This window comes from Trichechus manatus, unplaced genomic scaffold (assembly GCF_000243295.1).
Source record: "Trichechus manatus latirostris isolate Lorelei unplaced genomic scaffold, TriManLat1.0 scaffold00113, whole genome shotgun sequence".
Taxonomy (NCBI): Eukaryota; Metazoa; Chordata; class Mammalia; order Sirenia; family Trichechidae; genus Trichechus; species Trichechus manatus.
This window is the reverse complement of record NW_004444049.1, coordinates 5,187,066-5,207,416: the sequence shown is the minus strand read 5'-3', so window position 1 is coordinate 5,207,416 and position 20,351 is coordinate 5,187,066. Positions and strand designations below refer to the sequence as shown.

At 52.2% G+C, this 20,351-nt stretch overlaps 1 protein-coding gene across 1 annotated transcript; it reads right to left on the bottom strand.

The window, feature by feature from the left end:
- Positions 1-7,869: 7,869 nt before the first annotated feature.
- GAL3ST3 (galactose-3-O-sulfotransferase 3) lies at positions 7,870-11,358 on the bottom strand. Its single transcript, XM_004383711.1, has 2 exons — positions 11,076-11,358; positions 7,870-9,354 (listed from the first exon to the last, which is right to left on the bottom strand). Exons 1-2 carry the CDS (start codon positions 11,198-11,200, stop codon positions 8,184-8,186), a joined length of 1,296 nt encoding a protein of 431 aa, XP_004383768.1. The 5' UTR covers positions 11,201-11,358; the 3' UTR covers positions 7,870-8,183.
- Positions 11,359-20,351: the final 8,993 nt, after the last annotated feature.

Here is a 20,351-nt window from a genome sequence, read left to right as displayed (position 1 = left end):
GGACCCACTGCGGTGGTGGGGCCCACTGTGGTGGTGGGACCCACTGTGGTGGTGGGACTCACCATGGGAGTGGGGCTCACTGTAGTGATATATCCTGTTGCCATGGTGGTACTCACTATCAGTGTGATGGGAGTGGTCCTCACCATAGGAATGGGGGGAGGAAAAAAGGCTATGGGAGGGATTTGGGTTAAGGGATTGGACTTTGTCATGGGGCTGATGGACCCCACCATAGGGGTGATAGGGTCTGCCATGATGGCGGGCCTCATCATGGTGGTGGGAGTGGCGGGAGAAGGCATTGTCATGCAAATCAGGGAACTCACCACGGTGGGTGTATTCACCATGATGATGGGACACACCATGGTGACGGGACTCACGATGGTGGCGGACTCCACCATGGCCTGGCCTGTGGTGTGGGGATGATGAGCGGGGGCCAGGGACTACATCCAAGCTAGTGATGTCTGTCTCATTTTGAGATTTTTCGGACATCGAGTGTTGATCCATAACTATGCCGGGATCCCTGGGACAAAGAGAGCTCAAGACCTGGGCCCAGCAGGCCCCTTCCTGGATCTCCCTTCTCACCTAAGCTGAGCTCAATGCAAACTGTGGCACTGGGGCTTCTAGGAAGGGCTGACTATTCTCACGGAACTCTCCCCTCTATGATGTCACCAGCAAGACCCCTCCCAAGACTAATTCCCAAATGCTTCCTGGGCTACAGTCAGAATCAAGGATCATTGTGTCTAACCCTTTCATTGTAAAATGAGGAAATTGAGGCCAAAAAAAAAGGGAAAGGACTGGCCCAAGGTGTCAAACGTGGGTCAATGGCAAAGCTGGGTGAAGAAGTCCAGGATGACAACATGGGCTCCCATCAGTTGCTTTAGTCCTGTTGTTGGAAAGAACTTCAAGAAACCAAGTGGTCAAGCCCCAGTCCCACCTGGATACCAGTTGGCTCTGGAGTTAAGACTAACTGCCTCTACCATAAACAGGTGTATGACCTTGGTCTGGTTGCTTCATCTTTCCATGCATCAATTCCTTCTTTTGTAAAATGGGAGTAATAACACCTACCTCATAGGATCAAAAGAGTTCAAATATGCAAAGCTTTTAGTAAGAGCATGTTGTCGTTATTGTTGCCATTGAGTTTGCTCTGACTCATGGTGACCTTATGTATAACAGAATGAAATATTGCCCAGTGCTGTACAATCTTCGTGATCATTGATACGTTTGAGTCCGTGGTTGTGACTGTTGGGTCAATCTATCTCATTAAGGGTTTCCTACCTATCTGTCAGTTTGTCATACTGTGATGGCTTATGTGTTGCTATGATGGTGGGAGGTATGCCACCAATATTTCAGATACTAGCAGGGTCACCCATGGTGGACAGATTTCAGCAGAGCTTCCAGACTAAGGCAGACTAGGAAGAGAGGCCTGGCGATCTACTTCCAAAAATTAGCCAAAAAAAAACTGTATGGGCCACAACAGAATACTGTCCAATATAGCGCTGGAAGATGAGCCCTCAAGGTTCGAAGGCACTCAGAATATGACTGGGGAAGAGCTGCTTTCTCAAGTAGAATCAACCTTAATAAAGCAGCTGCAATAAAGCCTTCGGGACCAGCCTTCGTTTTCTGATGTGGCACAACTCAAAGTGAGAAGTAATAGCAGCAAACGTTCATTAGTAATCAGAATGTGGAACACACGAAGTATGAATCCAGGAAAATTGGAGTAACAGCATACCAAACCAAAACCAAACCCATTGCTGTCAAGTTGATTCCGACTCACAGTGGTCCTATAGGACAGAGTAGAACTGCCCCATAGAGTTTCCAAGGCTGTAAATCTTTACGGAAGCAGACTGCCACATCTTTCTCCTGTGAGTAACAGCATAGTAAATGTTAATTGTTATTATTATTGTCTCTTTGATCATTGACAGTGATGGAAACTCCCCTCTTGAGTTATTACTAAAATCAAACAATCAGTCATCATTCATTGGGAACCTACTATATGCCAGGCACAGTGCCAGGCATTTTACACACATTTGCTTTAATCATCACAATAACCCCATTTTACAGATGAAGGTGCTGCAGCTCAGAGAGGGTAAATCAGTACTAACTCCAAAGTCTGTACCCTTAACCACCATGCTGTCCTTCCTGAAGTCCACTGCCAATGTTTTCCTGGACACTGGCTCCCTTCGTGCACAGAGCAGCTCTTCTGGAAGCTTCTCGGTCACTCTGTTGACTACAGCTGCTTCTTGAGTGCTTGCTCAGAGCCAGGGCCTAGACTGGCATTGGACACCAGGGTCCAGTGATGAAAGAGCCCTGGTCTCTGCCCTCAAGCAGCTCACTGTCTGTTGCCAGCAGCAGACAAGAAGGCAGTTTGTGGTAGGATTTCTAGTAGTCCAGAAATCTGTCCTCTTTTTCTTCCTGGGCACATGGGCTCCCAGCTGGAGATTACATTTCCCAGTGTACCTTACATATAGGTGTGGCCTGAAGGTGTGAACAGAAGCAATTATGGGTCTTGGGTTTAAAGTACTGGGCATGCGAAGCTCCGTTTTCCCCCTTCCTGTGGGCTGAGCAGGGCTATGGCAAGCAGGCAGGGTCAACACCCTAGGGCAGGGCTTTCAACTGGGGGTCCTGTGGGACTATAGAATTCCTCAAGGTGTTTCTAGGCCAGGAGTTCTGAAAGAGACTGTGATTCAAAAAGAAACAAAAAAGCCCGCAGCATTATTGGTGGTTTGTTAGTTTTGTTTCGTTAATAAAATCCATTGCTGTTGAGTCTATTCCAGCTCACAGCTAACCTACAAGACGGAGTAGAACTGACCCTTAGGGTTTCCCAGGCTGTAAATCTTTACAGAAGTAGACTGCCACATCTTACACAGCCTAGGAAACTCTATGGGACAGTTCTACTCTGTCCTATAGGGTCGCTATGAGTAGCAATCAACACATAACAACATACATGGGGATATAATCCCATCTGGGAATAGAGTTTTCTGTGTTATGTTAATGAGGTTATATCAGTGTAGGTTGTATCTTAAGCCAATTTTGAGACATAAAAGGAGCACTTTAGGCACAGAAGCAAGGAAGGACAAATGGGCAGAAACAGGCCACAAGAAGACAGCCAAGGAACCGTGGAGCAAAAGCTAAAAAGAGACAAAGACCTTCCCCCAGAGCCGACAGAGAGAAAGCCCTCCCCTAGAGCTGGTGCCCTGAATTCGGACTTGTAGCCTCCTAATCTTTGAGAAAATAAATTTCTGTTTGTTAAAGTCACCCACTTGTGATATTTCTGTTACAGCAGCACTAGATAACTAAGACACTCATTCTGTGCCCTTCCTTACCTTGGCTCTCGGCACCTCCCTCCCAGTCTGCTCCAAGGAGGCTTTTATAAACGGCCTTTTAATAAGGAGGTTGCGGGACCACTGGGGATGTGCTTGAGGGGGAGGCCTGTGTACTCTGATGGCAGAGCTGGGTCTCTGGGGTCACAGCCCTCTGGTTTCTGCCTTAGCTCAGCCTCTTTCAGCTGGGTGGACCTATTTCCTCTTCTATAGAACGGGGACAAGAATAACACCAACCTCCCAGGGCTGTTGTGAGAATCAAGGACGTTGAAATACATAACGCACTGAGGAGAGTGCTGGGCACACAGTAGGCGCTCAGTAAATGCTCGCTCTTAGCTCTGTTATCAATATGCCTTCTCCCAGCAGCGTTTGCACTTCCTTATTAAAGGCCTCTGTGCTGCCTAGCTCAGTGACTCGCCGCCAGCTACAACAGAGGTCCCCATCGGGTGCTCCATGCTGCTGTGCCGGGAATGGGCTACAGAGGGGCACAGACAGTGGTCCGCCTCTGTGCAGGGGGCAGCTCGCCTCCCCTGCTGGTCATCACCTGGCACTGGAGTACTTGTCTCCACATCTATCACCCAGTCTGTCGCATCTCACAAATGCCAGGCATTCTCACATGGGTGCTGTCTTGGGCTGTGTTCTCTAAAGGAGCAAAACCAGTAAAGCATATAAATATATATATAAAACCCAGAAAACCCCAAACCTGTTGCCGTCAAGTTGATTCCAACTCATAGCAACCCCATAGGACAGAGTAGAACTGCCCCATAGGGTTTTTAAGGAGTGCCTGGTGGATTTGAACTGCTGACCTTTTGGTTAGCAGCTATAGCTCTTAACCACTATGTCACCAGGATTTCCAAATATATACAGGAAAAGATTTATATCAAGGAAATGGCTCACGTGATTGTAGAGGCTGGAACGTCCCAAGTCCGTGGATTAGGATAGAGGCTTCTCTCAATTCATGTAGCCGCGGAGGCTGGCAAACCCAAGATCGGCAGGTCAGAGAGCAGGGCTCCCACTCCCAGGCTGTGAAGATTGACGAATCCCAAGATCGGCAGATAAGCAGATAGCTCAAGTCCCAAGAACCAGAGGTCAGATGAACAGGACATGGCTGCAGGATCCAGAGTGAGCAAATAAGCCAGAACGTCTGCTTATATTCAGATGCAGACCACACACCCAAGGAAACTCCGTTTCCACTGATTGGCTACTCACAGCAGATTCCATCGTGGGAGTGATCACATATAAACACTGAGAATCATGGCCCAGCCAAGTTGACACACAATCTTAACCATTACAGGTGCCTTGGCACCCTCAGGAGCACCCTCCCCCACCCTTGCCCCAGGGAGCCCCTCCTCGCCTCTCAGGCAGACACTCCTGTCCTCCCCTTAGCTGCCTCCACACTTTGCACATCATTCTATAATTATAAAAATCAATTTTTATAATTGATTTATAAATTTGCTGGCCTTTGGGCAAAGTAGAAAAAGGCACCCTCCCTCCAAATACTTGCTTCCCTCTGCTGGAAAACTCTTGAGATAGATGGGTGTCATGGATTGAATTATGTCCCCCTAAAAATGTGTGTATCAATTTGGCTGGGCCATGATTCCCAGTATTGTGTGGTTGGCCTCCATTTTGTGACTGCAATTTTATGTTAAAGAGGATCAGGGTGGGATTTTAACACCCTTACTAAGGTCGCATCCTTAATTCAATGTAAAGGGAGTTTCCTTGGGGTGTGGCCTGTACCACGTTTTATCTTACAAGAGATAAAAGGAAAGGGAAGCAAGCAGAGAGGTGGGGACCTCATACCACCAAGAAAGAAGCACCAGGAGCACAGCATGTCCTTTGGACCTGAGGTTCCTGTACAGAGAAGCTCCTAGTCCAGGGAAAGACTAATGATGACGAGGACCTTCCTCTGGAGCCAACAGAGAGAGAAAGCCTTCCCCTGGAGTTGACACCCTGAATTTGGACTTCTAGCCTACCAGATTGTGGGAAAATAAATTTCTCTTTGTTAAAGCCATCCACTTGTGGTTTATCTGTTATAGCAGCACTAGATGACTAAGACAATGGGCCACCCTATGTCATCGACAACCTGCAGGCCACTTCCCTGGAGGAGGCTGACTAAACCAGAGCTGCCACACCAGGAGCAGTTCCACGTGCCCGGCACTGTGCTGAGTGCCTGACCCCAAACACCTTCACAAAACCCATGAGGGGAACAGAGGCTCAGGTGCTAAGTCTAAGATCATGTAATCAGTAGGTGGCAGCTCCAGGGTTTGAATGCCAAAGCACTGATGTCAATTACTAGGCAAAGTCACCTCCATCATGTCATTGCCATTCAGGTTGTTGCTCACACGTCTGCCCCGGACCGTAGCATGAGCTCCTCAAGGCAGGGAACACGTCCACCCACTGCTAAAGCTCTGGAGCCATGCAGGGTGGGCAGCACCACTTGTGTGCTGATGGAAAGGGCTTCCTTGCAGGGGGCTTGGGTCACAGGGGCTGGGACCTGTTCCTGGGGTTGTGGATAAGGCTGGAGATGTTTGGACCAGAGTTCCTTGGCCTCTAAAAGACAATATTTGATTTGATGTTTCCTAAGTCCTGCCCTTGCCCCTGTCAAATAGAAAAATCCCCTTCTAGTGTCTGATGATTCTGAGTTCAGAGCTGGGCTGTCGGCTGAAGTGGGGTGAGGCTTGTACAGGAAGGCCGGCTGCCTGGGAGTCAGGGAAGGCAGGTGAGGTCTATACAGGTGGATCTTAAGGGCGTCTCTGATTTTTCCGGGAGGATCCAGGGCAGGGGGAGGGATGTTTTAGGCAGACGTATGGCCAGAGGCCAGGACTAGAGAGAGGGAGAGAGGGGGACAGTGGCGGGCAGATACCTTCTTGGCCTGGGGGCCTGGGGGCCAGAGGACACATGTCTTTGGCTAGACAACTTCAAGCCTGGTATGATTCTTCACTGCTACTTAATGCCAGAGACCTGCTTATGGCTTTGGTGTCTACCTTTGCCTTTTCCAGAGCCCTACTGGGAATAAACAAGGCACCACACAAACAGCCCATTTCCAAGCCCGGGGAGTGCCACACGACCTGCCCGCCTACTGCTGCAATCCCCGTTGTCCAAACAGGTCATCCATTGTCTCTGTGAAAAATAAGATAAACATAAGCCAACGGCAATGTCTTGGTTTCTTCCTTCTACATTCTTTTGGGGGAAAGGTCCTGGGAGTTAGCCGAGCCTGGGGCGTGTGAGCCTCTCTGTTCAAATATGCATACTACTTAAGAGCACAGACTCGAAGCTGCACTATCTGGGTTCAAATCCTAATGGCCACCTTCTAGCTATGTGACCCTGAGCTTCACGTCACCGTTCCAGTCCCCTCACCTGTAAAATGATACCTATCTCACAGGTATATGTACGGTCCTTACACAGTCGCTAGCAAATAGTCAACCACACGAGCTCATGTTTTTATTCCTTGTCCAGATATATCAATGTAGTTTTGAAGAAAGTATCAGAAAAATCCCTGATTCGCTGCTGGTCTTCAAAGGAAGGCTTCATTGGAAAGTGCTGGGTATCTTGCTGTGTTACAGGAATTTGGGGGAGGGATTGGTCCTTATCTGAGTCAGAGCCATCTTCTCCTTGTGGGGAAGGCAGGCCAGTGGTAGAATCAGCAACTAGATTCTGATTCATAGCCACCCTATAGGACAGAGTAGAGCTGCCCCACAGAGTTTCCAAGGCTGCAGATCTTTATGGAAGCAGCCTGCCACATGTTTCTCCCATGAGGTGGCTGGAGGCTTCAAACCACTGACCTTTGGGCTAGCAACTGAGTGCCTAACAACTGCGCCACTAAGGCTCCTTTCACCAACTTTACAGCAGATAAAATTCTGAGTTCTGATCCTCCTTCCAGCAAAGGAGACACAGTTTTGCTCTAACCTCCTCCTTTCTGTCTGTTGACAGGCCTTGCTCCCCATCAGCTCCATGAGGGTAAAGGCCTTACTGCCTTGTTTACCTGTGTCCCCGAGTGACAGAGACGAACTCGATAAACGTTGCCGAATTGAACGAAAAGGAGACCGTTCCTTTTCCAGAGTTTCTAAACGAAAATCACATGGGGCTGAGGGGGCCAGTTCGTGTTGTGATCAAAGGGCTGGTGAGGGCTGTGGGCCTCTGGGAGGAGCAGCAGGGGAGCTGATGGGAGTCCTGTCCGTGGGCACAGCCACAGCTCTTCCTGGCACTTGCCTCCTCCTCACACGCAGGGAATCTGGCTTCCCATGGCTGACATACAAACTAGCACGTTTCCAAGGTATTTTATTACAAAAGGAAAAACCAAACAAACAAAAGGCCCGACCCAAGAACGCTTTGTTCTAAGAGTCTGGGAGCAGCTCAGGTCTGTGGGGAGGGTAGAACCTGGAAGACAGTGTGGGGGCCCCTGTAGCCCTGGAGGAAGGGCAAGAGCCGGGAGGCTGACAGCTAGGGCAGCATTCCCCAGGGCTCAGCTCCTGTCTGGGGCCTGGGCTCCTCCATTTGGAAAAGCCAGGTGAGGCTCAGCTTCCCCTTCCAGGTCCAGGTAAGACCCAGATTGGTGGGGAGCTCAGACCCCAGAAAAAAGCACGGTGGTCAGTCCTAGACAGGCCTCAGATCTCTTGACAAAGTCACCAACCATTTGGGAAGGAAGAGAGGGTGGCCCGGGGCTCGATCGGGCCTACCAGCACCCTCCCCAAAGGCAGGGTTCAGCCCACCCCAGGGAAGTGGGCTCAGTTTGCGAGGCGTCCCCCAAATTTGGTGCGGGGGATCAAGCCCCTTAAGAAAGGGCTGTGATGGGGCAGGCACAGAGGCAGCCCGAGGATGGATCCTGGCAAGGCAGGGCAGGCCCCGGCCTCCGGAGGCAGGCAGAGCTCAAGGGCCCTGGGGGACGCGGGGCAGCGCTCGGATGGGCCGAGGCGGGGGATTGTCCAGCACGGGCTCTGGCCGGACCCGCGCAGTGCCCCGGCGCTTCTGCTTGCGCAGTAGATAGTTGGAGTACTGCACTTCGGGCATGGCCAGTTTGAGGCAGGCTTCGGTGGCGGAGCCCGCGCCGCCGCTGGGCAGGTCGTAGCCCATGATGTCCACCTTGCGGCTGGGCTGCCACGGCTGCAGCTGCTTGGTGCGGATCTGCGCGGCTGGCCGCAGCACGGGTTCCGCACCGAAGCAGCGCCGAAGAAGGCGCTCGCGGGCCGCGCGCAACTCCCGCGCCTCGCGCTCCACGCACGCGCGGCCGGCGCGAGCCACGCGGCGCCAGAAGGTGGCGTTGAAGTGGTCGTAGAGGCCGGCGTCGAGGGCGTTCCAGGTGCGCGCGGCTCGCGCCAGCGCCGCGGGGATGGCGGCCAGACGGGAGCTGGCGGCGCGCGCGTTGAGCTTGGCGTAGAGCACGTCGTCCAGGTCCCAGGCCAGCAGGCGCCGCAGCAGCACGAGCGACTCGTCGAAGTATTCGGCGATCATGACGAGCGAGAAGACCTCCTCCACTTGGCGGATGAGGCCCGCCAAATAGGCGGCGTCGTCGCTCGGGTTGCGCTCGTTGTCGCCGCCGAGATCGTAGGCCAGCGTGTTGTGCGCAAACATGGCGAAGTGCTCGCCCGCACGGTAGTAGGCCTCGGGCGCGCGCAGGAAGGCCTCGAGCGACGCGTTGGGCACGCGCCGGAAGGCCGGGCAATACTGGTTGTAGTAGCTGAAGAGCGACTCGAACATGGCGGCCGGCTCACGCAGGATGGTGACATAGACGGTGCCAGGCGGCATGAGGCGCGCGAGCTCGGCGCGGTCGAAGCGCAGGTGGCTGGCCAGCACGTGCGGCGGCCGCGTGGCCGGGTGCACGAAGTTCGCCGAGAAGTTGCGCGGGTAGCAGAACTGGTGCTCACAGCTTGGGTGCGGTAGGGCCACCGTCAGGTTGTGGCGCTCGGCGAAGCGGAACAGGATGTTCTGCACAGTCGTGCCTGCCGTCTTGTGCGTCTTCAGGAAGGCTACGGTCATGTGTTTCGGGCGCGGTGGTGACTCTCGCAGAGGCGGGCAGCTCAGGGGGAACAGCTTGGGGTACCTGCAGGGCCCAGGGAGTGTGCAGGGAGGAGGGTGTGAAAGGGGTGCAGCCTCACCTCTACCCCTCCCTAAGGATGGGGGGATGTGCCACTGAGTGGCTCATCCTAAATTTTGTCCATAGAACAGGGGAGGGGTGTGGCAGGCAGCCTCTAGGGTGACCCCAGAGATCCTCTGCTGCCCTCCTGGTATGCAGACCCTTGTGCAATTTCCCACTCACTCCCCCCACCCCCCGAGCGTGGGCTGCACTTGTTGATACTTCTAAGTAGTAGTATAGGGCAGATGTTACTTCTGAAATTACGTTATAAAAGCATCTGCCGTGGTGTCTCTCCAGGACAGCTCACACTGGGGCAACCAAGCTGCTGTATTGTCAGCATCACTATGAAGAGACGCCAGATGGCAACAGCCCCCAAGGAATTGAGAGGCCCTCAGTCCGTCAGCCTGCTAGGAGGACTGAAGCCTGCCAACAAGCATGAGTGAGCTGGAAGCAGAGCCCTTCCAATCAAGCCTTCAGATGAGACTGCATCCCCAGCAGATAGCTTGAGTGCAACTGCATGAAAGACCTTGAGCCAGATGCACCCAGCCATGCTACCCCTGGGCTCCTGACCCACAGAAACTGTCACATAGTGTTTGTTGTTTGCAGCTGCTATGATCTGGGGTAATTTGTTAAGGCAGAAATAGATAACTAATATAAGGGACAAAGGCCCTTGCAGATCCTTGAGGAATCTCACTTTACAGATGTAGAAACTGAGGGCCAGGCAGAGATAAATCACTTACAGAGTCTGAAAACAACTCGGATAAAGCCAGCTAATCCTCTTGCTTTCTGTCTTCTTTCTCAGTTTTACTCTTTCACCTTGTAGATGGGAGGCACTGGGCTTCCAGGTAACCCATTTGTTATGATTCTGTTAAGGCCTCTGGAGCCTCAGGCATTCATTCACCAAGTATTTTTTTGAGCATCTGCTATGCGCCAGGCACTGTTCAAGGCTTATGGGATTTGCTAGTGTATAAAAGAGTACTCAAAGAATGATCTTAGCCCTCTTTCCAGAAACAAGGGTATTTGGGATTGCAGGTGACTTGTAAGGTCCTTTTAGACTTTAGGCCTTTAGTTTTTTAGACTTAGACCAGCAAATCATCCAGCCGTCCTCAGGGGCAGCAAAAATGGAAATGTTGGGGCCCTGAGAGGTGAGGTGCCAGTGTTGGTTGGGTTCATACAGTGAGTCGGAGCAGGGCCAGGGCTCCCATTATCATCACCTGGTATCCTGTATCAGGGTGACTAGCCTGGGTGAGACGTGGCATCATTCCTATTTTATGGGTGAGGAAACGGCTCAGGAGTGAGGTGGTTTGCTCAGAACGACCGCAGCAGTGAGAAGTTGTTGCAATCCTTTCACCCTGGAGACTAAATTGGGGAGGGGCGCACGCAGAGTATAGGGAACGTGATTCAGTGGGAAGGATCCTGTACTTAATTCAGGCTGTATTCCTGTCCCAGCTGTCACTGACGAGCTGTATGACTTTCAGCAAGTCATTCAGCCCTTTCAGTGAAGACCAGTTCTGCCCAGGGAGGTTGTGTGGGCCTAAAGAGACCGTATGGAAAGCACTTTCAGAATAGAGGGAAGAAGGAAGAACCTTCTGGCAATTGGAAGGAACGGGAAGAACTCTCAGTTCTGGTCCTAACCCAGCTGCCCAGCCCTTGGAGAACCGCCCCTCCCCGAAGCCCCACCCCCTTACCAGCTGAGTTGCGCCCCCTGGTGGATGAGGAGGCTTATGGTGCTGCACCCTAGCACCAGCAGGAGGATTTTCCTGCGGCTCATCATCTTGGTGGCCTGCTGCAGGCGCTGGAGGATGGGCGGCATGGTGGGGTGCCCACCCCTGGACCAGCTGGGACCTCGCTATCCAGCACTCCCTTCACCGGCACTCATGGGGGCTCCTGGGGCTCCGGTAGCAGAGCCAGCGTTTCCTGCGAGGCCTGGCAGGAGAAGGAGGCAGACAGGTTTGCAGTGGCAGAGATGGGCTCTGGGCCCCAGCAGGACTGCTGAAAAGGAGAGCTCCAAAGGGCCAGGCGGGGGCGGGGGCGGACAGAGAAGCCAGGGAAGATCAGATTCCTGCCTCCCATTACCAAGACCCTATCTCCTCACTACTGCAGATAACCCAGACTTGGGTGGAATTACAGGGTCTGGAGTGGCCAGCCCTTCAGGTTTAGCTGCTCCCTCCATTGACCCCCATCTCTACCTCGCTGCCTGCCCCTAATACATCTTTGTCTCATGACCACCTGTATCTGCTCCCCGCCCCCCCTCGCCAGCAGACTTGCCTCGGCACCAGGGATTGGCTCAGAGAACAAGTCTCAACTCACAGCTTCCCCTCCTCCAGGACGCCTTGCCTGACTGCTTCAGCTAAGAGCTGGTCCTGACTCCCCAGAGAGACTGAGCTCCTCAGAAACACAGACCAAGCCTCCACCTTTTCAAACCTCTGACATAGGGAAGGGTTCAATAATACAAACTTACCAAATGTGCAATACTGTTTCATACTCCATCCCATTTAATCTTCACCACAACCCTAATGCAGGTATTATTCCCATTTTACAGATGAGGCAAGTGAGGCTTTAAGAGATGATGACAGTTGTCCAAGGTTATACAGCTGGTAACAGCAGAGCCAGGATTCAGACCCTGCTCTTTCTGACTCCAAAGTCCATGCCCTTAGACACTGTGGGTGCTGCTTCTGTAGCAATGTTGTTAGGTCCCATCGAATCCATTCTGACTGACAGTGATCCCGTCTACAATAGAATGAAACACTGCCTGGTCCTGCGCCATCCTCACAATCATTATGCTTGAGCCCATTGTTGAAGCCACTGTGTCAGTTCATCTTGTTGATTGAGGGTCTTCCTCTTTTTCACTGACCCTCTACTTTACCAAGCATGATGTCCTTCTGCAGGGACTAGTCCCTCCTAATAACGTGTCCAGAGTGTGTGAGATGAAGTCTTGCCATCCTTGCTTCTAAGGAGCGTTCCGGCTGTACTTTTTCCAAGACAGATTGTTTCCTTCTTCTGGCAGTCCATGGTATATTCAATATTCTTTGCCAACACCATAATTCAAAGGCATCAATTCTTCTTCGGTCTTCCTTATTCATTGTCCAGCTTCCGCATGCATATGAGGCAATTGAAAATACCGTGGCTTGGATCAGGCACACCTTAGTCCTCAAAGTGACATGTTTGCTTTTTAATACTTTAAAGAGGTCTTTTGTAGCAGATTTGCCCAACACAATATGTCATTTGATTTCTTGACTGCTGTTTCCATGGGTGTTAATTGTGGAGGCAAGTAAAATGAAATCCTTGACAACTTCAATCTTTTCTCTGTTTACCATGATGTTGCTTATGACTCCAGTTGTGACGATTTTTGTTTTCTTTATGTTGAGGTGCAATCCATACTGAAGGCTGTAGTCTTGCATCTTTATCAAAAAGTGTTTCAAGTCCTCTTCACTTTCAGCAAGCAAGGTTGTGCCATCTGCATATCGCAAGTTGTTAACGAGTCTTCCTCCGATCCTGATGCCCCGTTTTCTTCATATAGTCCAGCTTCTCAGACTATCTGCTCAGTATACAGATTGAATAAGTATGGTGAAAGGATACAACCCTGACGCACACTTTTCCTAATTTTAAACCATGCAGTATCCCCTTGTTCTGTTCAAACGACTGCCTCTTGGTCTATGTACAGGTTCCTCATGAGCTTAATTAAGTGTTCTGGAATTCCCATTCTTTGCAATGTTATCCATAATTTGTTACGATACACACAATTGAATGCCTTTGCGTAGTTAATAAAACACAGGTTAACATTGTCTCGTATTCTCTGCTTTCAGTCAGGATCTATCTGACATCAGCAATGACATCCCTCGTTCCACGTCCTCTTCTGAATCCGGCTTGAACTTCTGGCAGTTCTCTGTCAATGTACTGCTGCAGCCATTTTTTTTTTTTTAATTGTTGTAATTAAATAAAGTTTACATTTCAAGTTAGTCTCCCGTGCAGAATTTTTTTTTAACATACACTGTGATGAGACCCCAACCGCTCACCCCATTCTGCAACAGCACACTCCTCCCCTCTGCCCCTGATTCCTCATGAACATTCAACCAGCTCCTAATTCTGCCTTCCCATCTCACCTCTGGACAGAAGCTGCCCCTTTGGTCCCTTGTATCTACTTGACTAAGAGGCACATTCTTCACAAGTATCACTTTATGTCCAACAGTCCAGTCCAATCCGTCTGAAGAGTTGGCCTCGGAAATTGTTTTAGTTCTGGGGTGATAGAGAGTCCAGGGGCCATGCTGTCTGGGGTGCCTCCAGTCTCAGACCATTAAGTCTGGTCTTCTTACTAGAATTTGAGTTCTGCATCCCATCATTCTACTGCTCCATCAGGGACCCTCTGTTGTGTTCCCTGTCAGGGCAGTCATTGGTGGCAGCCGGGCACCATCTAGTTCTTCTGGTCTCAGGCCGATGAAGTCTCTGATTTATGTGGCCCATTCTGTCTCTTGAGCTGTAGCCATTTTTGAACAATCGTCACAATTTTACTTGTGCAAGATATTAATGATATTGTTCAATAATTACCGCAATCTTTTGGCTCACCTTTCTTTGGAATGGGCGCAAATATGGATCTCTTCCAGTCAATTGGCCAGGAAGCTATCTTCCAAATTTTTTGACATAGACGAGTGAGGACCTCCAGCACTGCATCAATTTTTTGAAACATCTCAAATAGTATTTGGTCAATTCCTGGACCCGTTTTTTGCCATTCCCTTCAGTGCAGCTTGGACTTTTTCCTTCAGTACCATTGGTTCTTGATCGTATGCTACCTCCTGAAATGGTTGAACATCAACCAGTTCTTTTTGGTACGGTGACTCTGTGTATTCCTTCCATCTTTTGATGCTTTCTGCATTGTTCAATATTTTCTCTGTAGAATCCTTCAATATTGGAACTTGAGGCTTGAAGTTCTTCAGTTCTTTCAGCTTGAGAAATGCTGAACGTGTTCTTCCCTTCTGGTTTTCTAACTCCAGGTCTTTGCACATTTCATTATAATACTTTACTTTGCCTTCTCAAGCTGCCCTTTGAAATCTTCTTTTCAGCTCTTTTCCTTCATCATTTCTTCCATTTGCTTTAGCTATTCTATGTTCAAGAGCAGGTTTCAGAGTCTCTTCTGACATACATTTTGGTCTTTTTTTCCTTTCCTCTCTTTTTAATGACGTTTTGCATTCTTCATGCACAATATCTTTGATGTTATTCCACAACTTGGGCTTCGGTCATTAGTGTTAAATGCGTCAATCTATTCTTGAGATGGTCTCTAAATTCAGATGGTCGTATTTTGGCTGTTGTGGACTTGTTCTCATTTTCTTCAGCTTCAACTTGAACTTGCATATGAGCAATCGATGGTCTGTTCCACAGTTTGCCCCTGGCCTTGTTCTAACTGATGATATTGAGCTTCTCCATCTCTTTCAACAGATGTAATCGATTTGATTCCTGTATATTCCATCTGGCGAGGTTCACATGTATAGTCTCCATTTATGTTGTTGAAAAAAGGTATTTGCAATGAAGAAGTTGTTGGTCTTGCAAAATTCTATCATGCAATCTCCAGCACTGTTTCTGTCACCAAGACCATATTTTCCAACTACCGATCCTTCTTTGTTTCTAACTTTCACATTCCAAACACCAGTAATTATCAATGCATCTTGATTGCATGTTTGATCAATTTCAGGCTGCAGAAGTTGCTAAAAATGTCCCTACCCTAGACTCTGGCAATTCTGCATGCTTCTGTGCTCTGAGTCCTCCTAGCTAGACTCCTGCTGTGAGGGCCCAAGACCAGCACATCCATGGGGAAAGGAGGGGCTTGAACTCCTGGAACTCTATCCGGAGTCCATCCCCAGACACCTGACACCAGGCCGCCCCGTCAGCTGGCTCTGCATTGAGGGGCCAGGCCAGGCAATGGATGGCAGCCTGGGAGGGGCAGTGGCATGGGGAGTGTGGAGGTAGCTCCTGCTTGTCGCACTGCTGAGGATCCCCAGGGGAAGGTAGACCCCTGTCCTGGATAAGGAGCAAGAAGCTAGAGAAGTGCCTGGTTTCTGGCCAGTCACCTGTCTCCGCGTGAATGCCTTGGTTCAAGGACAGTCCAGCCCTTGGCAGCTCCAGTGGAAAGTCAGCTTCAGCAGCAATGCCTGTACCCAGGCTAGGGTGAGGTCTCTGTCTCAGGCGCCTCCGTCTCCAGGTTCAGGTTCAGCCTCAGCCCTCGCACACACTCCTCTCTGAAGGGGGGGAGGAGCCTGGAACCTTATGGGCATGTGCATGTGTGTGGAACTAGGACACCTGGGTCCCAGGAGGGGTGAGGTAATGTGAAAACCCTCTGGACCATCACCTTCCCCTGGCAGCCCGACTTGGCCTCCAGTCCCTTTTCTTCCCCCACCCCCATTTAATCCTGGATGACATTTAAACCTGTTTGGGTAGAAAGGTGTCCTGGTTATGCCTTCCCCTTCTCTCCAGGCCCATCACCTGGTTTCCTCCAGCCGCCTGCAGACAGATTTAATCCTCCTGGAGCCCAAGGAGGGTGAAGGTCTAGCCACCGAGGGCAACCAAGGGCACAGCAGAGAAAACCCAAGGCCTCCCTGTCTCTTGGAGGATTGCTGGGGCAGAGGAGCAGCTGGCTCTGTCTGGTGGGGTGACCTAGAAGAAGTGGGGCCCTTGGCCTGCCCAGGCTGGGAGGCAGAGGCCCTCCCTTCCCTTTGTCATTCATCCTCCCTAGAGGCTCAGTGCCTAGACCAGAGTTTCCCAAGGGGCAAAATGGGGGGCAAACCTATTTCCCTTCTTGGTGAGCTTGCTGGAACCACCCATTTTTCAGAGAAGCTCGGCTGGCCTTGGTGGCCAAGCCTTGGGGAGCTGCAGTGGGCCTTCCCTGGGGAGGAGCTTCAACCAGGCCCCACAAAGGAGGGAACAGTGCTTGTGCCCCCTCCACCCCACTCCTGGACCTCTCCCCTCTCCCCTCCGTGGCTCAGGCTCTCCGTAGACCTGGGCATCTCAGTACTGGACACCAGCTTCTGCGTGGCCACCAGCAATGATAGGATCCTCCTCACCTTCAGATGCACCCTGGACCACCTCTGGGCAGCCTTGGCTGTTGAGAAGTTCTTCCCGGGACAGCCAGGACCAGCTTGCCTCCAGTGGTGCCTGCTTGTCCCCTCCCACCCTCCACCCTGCACTGTTGCTGGTGCTGCCTTCCTCTGCCACATAGAACAAGCCTGTTTCCCCATGACAGACCTTCAGGTATTTGAAAGCAGCAACCCTGTCTCCTCTGGGTGGGCACTCAGCCAGGATAAACATTCCGGGTCCTGAGAAAAGGTGCTGCCCCAATAGTGGGGGAGGTCTTCCTTTCCTGGCAAGCTCACTCCCGAGACGCCCCTTTGGAGATGGAGTCGGAGCACTTGCTGCCGGAGGGGCCGCCCGGTGCCCAGTTTCCCTCCAGTCTCCAGGCTGGCATGGGGTAGGTGGTGGTGCTGCTGTGGCCAGCACCAGAGAAATGAAACTCGCCCCTGCTCCTTGGATGCTTTAAGCTACAGTCCCCTGTGTCTGCTCCCTGAAGGGATAGAGAGGTTCCCTCAGTAACCCCAGACAGGTCAGAACGTCCAGCCTCATCAAAATAGTGATGCTAATTTTAGTAAGAACCATCTACCTCAGGCTGCTGCCGGCTTTGGCAAATTGCTTTCCTGTCTCCAGGGAACTAAGGAAGAAATGGCACAGGCAGTCGGAGCTTGGAAAACTGGCCCGGATGCCCACCCATCCCAAACGTGCCCTTTCTCCCCTCTCCCCCTCCAGCTCCACTTAGGGGAGGAGGGGGCTGGCCGGCACCACCCGGACCTGACCGCTGGGTGACCTAGGGACCCCATCCTGACCTTAGGGATGGCACAGCCGGGTGAGTGGGGAAACTGAATGGGGCACTAAGGAGAAAGGGGCCGAGAGACTGAGGGGATTGCAAATTAATGACCCCAGGAGATCAAATATTCTTCCATCTCTCTCTCTTTCCTCTTTTTCTTCCCCCAGTCTGCTCTAGGTCCCCAGCCCCCTCTCCCTGTCATCCACCTCCACATCCCTGTCTCCGAGTTCCCTACATCCTCCTCTCTCCATCACTGCCCACCCCCACCATTCCCTCAATTTCATCCCAACCTCTCCCAGGGCTCCAGTCACCGGGCTCAGGTCACCCTGAGGCACACGCCAGCGTTGCCCTTCGCCCCGTCCTCTCCCGCTCCCCACAGGGCAGCACGCCCCTCCTCCAGGGCCCGGGCTCTAGGGCCCCCGGACACTCCGCCCACCATCGTCCCCCAGCCCCAGGCGGCCACTGCAGTACTCACGCCGCGCGGGCTCTGCCTCTGACCAGGCTGCTGCCAGGTGGTCGCCGCTACCCTCCGCGTCTGGTCCCGAGCTCCGCGCCGGGTCCGAGGGCGCCGGGGCCCTGCGCGCCAAATGCCGACCGGTCGCCGCGCCGCGCCTGGATGGGATCAGGTGGCGGCGGCTGCTCGGCTCCGCTCCGCTCGGCCCTGCCCGCCGCCCGCCCCCCCGCATCGCACACCGGAGGCGGGGCGGGGGCCGGGAGCAGGAGAGGGGGAGGGGCTGCAAGGGGAGGGGGCGGCCCTGGCCGCGCTGCCAGCGAACGCTCTTCGCGGGGCGTCTTAGGATGTGGGCATCTTCGTCCGGCAGCCTTGCAGCGGCTGGAAACCAACATGTGTCTCTCTCGCTATACATAAGGAGAAACCGAGGCGTCTGGATACTCCGGCATAGCCGGGCCCCCCTGGTGGAGTTAGAGGCACAGATGCGTTTACGGGCACCCACGTGTTCTCTCCCCCTCCCCTTCTCCTTCTTTCCACCTCCAGCAAGAAGCAGGGCTCCAACCCCTTGTCTGGACCCATCTGCCCTGACATCCTGGGACCGCTTGCTTCCAACCTGCCGTCCACACTCCCCGGGACCTGCCCCCTGCAGCTTAGCCGCTCCTGCTCCTCACCAGGACTCCTTGCCGGAGCTTTAGTCGGACCCGGACCCCTGCACCGTGCGCCAGGAATCAGAGAACCGAGTTCCATCATGGTCTACCACATAGTTTCACAGTCAAGAGGCAATGCCCAATGGAACCCATTGCCTCCAGCTCCAGCTCTAAAACGGGAACAAGCTCACCTGCCCTGTTTCCTGGAGCTTTTCTGGGACTGCAGAGATAATACATGCGCAGGCTCTGTGTGCACTCCAGTGTGTGTGCAGGGGGGTGGTCCTGAATTTTCCACTGCCTTCTTAGTCCTTGGAGCCCCTGGGTAGTGCAAATGGTTAGCACTCAGCTCTTAACCAAAAGGTTAGAGGTTCGAGTCCACCCAGAGGTGCCTGGGAAGAAAGGCATGTTGATCTACTTCAGAAAAATCAGCCATCGAGAACCCTATGGAACACAGTTCTACTCTGACATACATGGGGTCTCCATGAGTCAGAATCCACTCAGTGGCAACTGGGTTCTTAGTTCTTAGCTCCTGCCACCTGGGAGCTGGGCAGCAGCACCTCCCCAAACCAAGCCAGTTCTCACGAGCCCCTCCTTTGGTTCTGAAATGAAGCCCTGCTTTCTCCTTCCCTCTGGGCCTGGTGTGCCAGGGATGCTGGGGCAACCAGTCAAAGCTGGGACTGTTGGGGCTGGATACCCCCATTCCAGGTCCACACAGGCAATGGGTGGGTGTTATGTGAGGGTCTTTGTTGAGGAGGAGAAGGGAATGGGGCTCTCAGAGTCAGGAGAACTGCTTGTAGTCACAGTTTGTCCCCTTGGGCATGTCAGCTTCTCTCTGCCCATCAGTCTTCCTTTTTGCACAATGGAGGCAGGGCAGGGTGGGGGAGATCCTACCCTGCCTGCCTCCCAGGGCTGTTGTGATGAAATGAGGCCCTGCTTGGCGCGTCCCTAGCGTGTCCCTTTCTGGCCCTGGCTCCATTATCTCCTCACCAGTCAGCCGTTAGCTTAGCCTGCTCAGACAGACACCTCTCCCCCAGCAGGTTGGTGCACCTGAGGGCCTCCAGCCTCAGATGATCTGCTGGGACTCTCAGGTTTCAGGAGTAGAAAGAGTCTTCCTTTGGGTCTGAAGTGGTTCTGCCTGAGAGGGCTGACAAGCTGGAGAGGAGGGCACCACTGTTCTTTCTTTTGTGCTGTCCTTTCTGGGAGTGGCAGCAGGCAACTGGGATGGTGGCCGTGATGGAAGGGGTTTGGGCAGGAGTGAAAGGAACTTCCTGGCTCAGTCCTATTCTCTGTTTTTCCTAGACCTCACCTCCCCTGGACCTGGGGCCCCATTCTTTTGCTGCTCCCAGCTACTTCGCCCTTGGGGGCAGTTGGTGAAATGGAGCCAGCTAGATAGAAGATCTGAAAGGAGTGTGTGTGTGGTGGGGGCAAGGGTGGTTATCTAATGGGCAAGGTAAGCATGGTGCTTACCTTGTTTACCAGATCGTTTGAAGTTTCAGAGATGTGAAACCCATGTGAAATTGTTCACTACAGATTAGTAAGTAAGCACAAGTAAGCCTGTGCTTACCTTGTTTACTGGGTCATCTGCCTGTCAGGGATTGTAAATTTGAAAAGAGGCTTTGATTCTGTAGGAACGTGCTGTGGGATCGGGAGACAGAGATATGCCAGCCATACCTGGAAGCAGTCTTTGATGTGATGAAAAAATGTGAGATTGTTCATTACAGATGATCTGGTAAGAAAGATAAGCACCATGCTTACCTTGCCTATTGGATGATCTACCCCTAGGTGGGGTTAGTAAATAAGACCATTTTACCTGAGTGCTCCCAACTCAAATCACACACACACATACACACACACAGTGAGCCTGGCTGTCAGTGAGGTGGAGCTAGCTTCAGAATGGAAGAGGGACCTCAGAACTAGTATCAGAGATGGAGAGGAGAGATACTTAATTGATAGGAGGCAGGAGACACGTGGAAGCTGGGCAGGTAAAAGCATCTGTCCATCCCGCTCTCAAGCCGCTGAGGCC